We start from the raw sequence: 3,705 nt of genomic DNA, 5'->3' as shown, positions 1-3,705 counted from the left end.
GACCTTTAATTTCGATAGTCTGACCTTTGCCGGCCGTGTGTGCATGACCTGGCTTAGGGAATTCATGATACCGAATAAAGTCAGTTTTGTACGGTGTGACATGTGTTGTGCAACCGCTGTCGACCATCCACTTAGACTTGACACCCGTAGCATAAAGAGAAACAGAGATAGATTCTTCCTCGATCTTAGCTACAAGTGGTACATCGACTATGCGTATCGTATTAACTGTCTGAGTGGTCGTCGCGGTATTGTCCTTCGCTTTGCCCTTTCCCTTTCCCTTTTTGCGCTTTCCGCCACCCTGCTGCTGCTGCTGCGTGTTGTTGCCGTTACCGGAACTCGAGCCAGAATTCGCCGGCTTTGTGTCCCAGTGTTGCTCCGTCGTGTGATTCTTGCGACTACACTTCTCACATTTCTTGTCTAGGAGGGGCGCCTTCGAGACGCGCGCAATCTGAGTGCGGTTCGCGACGCGGCGCTGTTCCTCCTCGACGATCTTGGGCTTGATGAGCGCCGCTGTGAGCAGCGTAACATCAGTCTGCGTAGTGAGAATTGTACCAGCAATGGTCTGGTACGACTTGGGGAGAGCGTTGATCATGAGCAAGGCAAGAAGCTGAGGTTTGACTTCTATTCCCGCCGCGTTGACCTGGTTGGACTGCTCTGTGAGCGCGTCGAGTTGTGGGCCGAGCGCGGAGCTGTCAGAGAGCTGTGCATTGAACAGCTTCTGGAAGGCGACGAATGCGCCTACCGCTCCGGGTTTCTCGTAGCCGGCCTTGATCGCGGTCCATGCGTCAAGGGCCAAGAACTTGTCATCGACGAGATGACGAAGGTTCTGCGCGACGTAGAGCTGGATGATGCCCAGCGCCTTGTCATTTTTCTCATCCCATGCAGCTTGAGCTAGAATTTCCGTAGCCGTGGGTGTACCTGTCGCAGCTATTGGTCTGGCAAGACCAGGGACAGGAACGGTCGCTGTGGAGCCGTATCCCTGGATCAAGTACCAGACGCCCTGGTAGCGCAGGAAGGCTCGGATCGCGTCGGACCACTTTTTATAGTTGGTACCGTCGAATTGCGGGATGGTGGATGTGGCGAGCTTGGTCGGGTCAGAAGAAGATGACATTGTTATCGTGTACGAAGAGGAGGCGAGTGTATGCGTAGAGTGTTTCACGTTCCTTTGGAGTTAAACCGATGTCGTAAAAGAAGTCACTGAGATCGAGCTCGTATGATTTGGCTCGTGTCGCTCGAAGTGATTCCCAATCTTCTTCCAAGAATGCGAGATCGTATGTCTGATTGATCGGTCTATAATATAGATCTTCCGCAATATCTTCCTAGTCGAGGTAACAAGCGTATGGTTCCGAATATGTGTCGGAGCTTGTGGGGAAGAAGAAATGGATTACGTCTTCGTCGTGGTTTGTTAACTCTGCTGTAGCGTTATAGCTCGGCAGTTGTTGAAATAGAACGTTCTTGTGAAAATAGAACGGGGTTAGCAACACTTCGACGTATTGTTCATGTGCTGTTAATGCTTCCCAGTCTGTTTCGATGTCGTCTAGTATATTCAGTCGCTGTCTGAATTCTGCGACGGTTTCCTGTTTTGTCTCTACGGTTTCAGGTACCGTATTTGTCTCCTGAGAGGTAGTGATTGTGAACGCTGTTGAGCGAACCACTTATCCCAGCTAAGCCGATTTAGCCGAGAGGTGGATAGAGTTGGGATTGGACGAAGGAACCAGTTAAACTACGACACTTGTTGTCGCTTAGGATAAACACACAGTAGTCAGGTTTCCGAGTAGAACTTTTCTCTGATTGTTACAATAGCGTTGTATACAAAGTATCTACTTGTTCTCGTAAAACCTAACCGCGTCAAAATATCTGTTCACGTAAACTGCGCTGAGCGCTTGTACAATCCGGGCTTTGCTCTTGCGTAGCCCTTTGAACGAGATATCCCCTATTTCTCTGCACCCTAATTCCCACTTGCGCCACTCCTCGTATTTGACGACGTTGCAGACGTCCGCTAGGCAGCGCTTGATGCGCGTAAGCTGCTCGATGAGTCGGCGGAGATTGCGGACTCTGTCGGAGTTGAGGTCGTCGAGCTCGAGAGTCTCGAAGACGTCGAGGCGTTTGAGCGTGCCGTCGAACTTCGGTGTGAAGATACGGACGAGGTCGGCGGGAGTGTGCTTGTCGAAGTCGATGAGTATCGGCTTCGGGGCGATCGGCGTATGTGTTGCCGGTGGGATGGCAGCAAGACGCTGCTCGAGTGTCGGCTTTGACGGACCGGCAAGGATCCGTTCGCGCGCCTGTTGGATTTCGCGTGCAGCTAGACGCTGCTCGAAGTCGGCCTTGTCGGTTGCGTAGCGCTCGCGGAACTGTTCGCGACGTAGGCGCCTACCCTCGTGTGAGTTCGGAGGGAACGGGAGAGTGAGCGCTGGAGTCGGCGGGCGTAGTTCTTTGCCGCGGCGTTTACCGTACGGGACGGTCTCGACTGGGTCGTTGGCGTTGCCGGAGGCGGGCGCGTAGCCGGCGGAGTGCTTGTACCGCTGGAAAACGGAGTGAGGGGGACGAGCGGGCAAATCCTTGGGCACTAGAAATTACGCAGGAATGAACGCGTGAGCGCTCCGTCTGCCACTAGCACGCAACGAGACTTACTCGTAAACTGCGTGGATAAACTTGGTTTAAACTGGGTGAAGGGGACCGAGGTTTCCCGAGGGGTCTTCTTCAGCAATGAGACTAGTTGAGTGGGGGTAGAGTGGCCGTGAGGCCGGGGCTCATAACCTGTTAAAGTGCGACTGAACTCTTGCTTTATTCTGTGCTACAGGGCCAGTATATATACATGTGAGTCAGGACCTCTGATACCGCTATAAGACCTATGGTACTGTGAGCGTAAGCATGTATACTAAGCATGAGTAATCAGATGTCGTATTACTACAAGATAATAGAGGGATCATGTGATGATATCCCCATTAGTCCGTACAGGGCAATGACGTAATCGCCCAGTTCTGACAAGGCAACGTCAGGAAAAGCCGGAAGTCCAGGTCAGCGGCTGATACTTCCGAGAAGCACGGTGTCCACTGTTCTTGGAGATACTGCCTCACCACGAGAAGTCAGTACGTCGCTTCGTATCAGTATCAGACGTCTTATGCATGATACGGAATATTATGTGCACAGGCGGTGCGTTGAGGCATGTTTACCCATCAACAAATCCGGTATCCAGGCCTCTTTTGTATTTAGAGATTCATGCTGCACCGAAAGCCATCAGGTTCCTCCCCTCCCTCCTTCTGAGAAGGATAACTACCATGTCTGACAGCTCGATGTGAATTCCGTTCAGCCTGCATCTTCATTGAACTTCACACTCATCGCACTCTTCAGCGAGAACTCAGTGGCGAACAGTGTGGCATACGCAGTTTCAGGTGAGTTTTAGGTTTTATTGGAGTGCACAAGCGTTCCTAATCACCCTCAAACTCATAAACGTTTAGCCCTAACAATTTATGAGTACCTCATTACATTGGACCTGGAGGTGCAAGTGGTATGGCGGCGGAAGTGGACCGCCAGTTCCGTACTACTCCTCTCGACTCGTTGGTTCATGGTTCTCAGCGCAATATTAAATTGCGTCTCATTTTGGTCTAACACGGTGAGTACATTAATCGATGCAGTGTCGCCTTATTTATTTTCTGCGACAGAGGTATCTAATTTTGTCCAATGTTGCCTAACACTCGTGGCTAA

At 51.4% G+C, this 3,705-nt stretch overlaps 1 protein-coding gene across 1 annotated transcript; it reads right to left on the bottom strand.

Annotated features, from left to right (window-relative positions):
- Positions 1 to 1,820: 1,820 nt before the first annotated feature.
- PHACADRAFT_202526 (uncharacterized protein) lies at positions 1,821 to 2,886 on the bottom strand (the record flags this gene model as incomplete). Its single annotated transcript, XM_007402705.1, has 3 exons — positions 1,821 to 2,566; positions 2,632 to 2,757; positions 2,880 to 2,886. 3 exons carry the CDS (start codon positions 2,884 to 2,886, stop codon positions 1,821 to 1,823), a joined length of 879 nt encoding a protein of 292 aa, XP_007402767.1.
- Positions 2,887 to 3,705: the final 819 nt, after the last annotated feature.

This window comes from Phanerochaete carnosa (genome assembly GCF_000300595.1).
Source record: "Phanerochaete carnosa HHB-10118-sp unplaced genomic scaffold PHACAscaffold_356, whole genome shotgun sequence".
In the NCBI taxonomy this organism is placed as follows: domain Eukaryota; kingdom Fungi; phylum Basidiomycota; class Agaricomycetes; order Polyporales; family Phanerochaetaceae; genus Phanerochaete; species Phanerochaete carnosa.
Note: the sequence above shows the minus strand (reverse complement) of the source record. Positions and strands in the feature narration are given on the sequence as shown.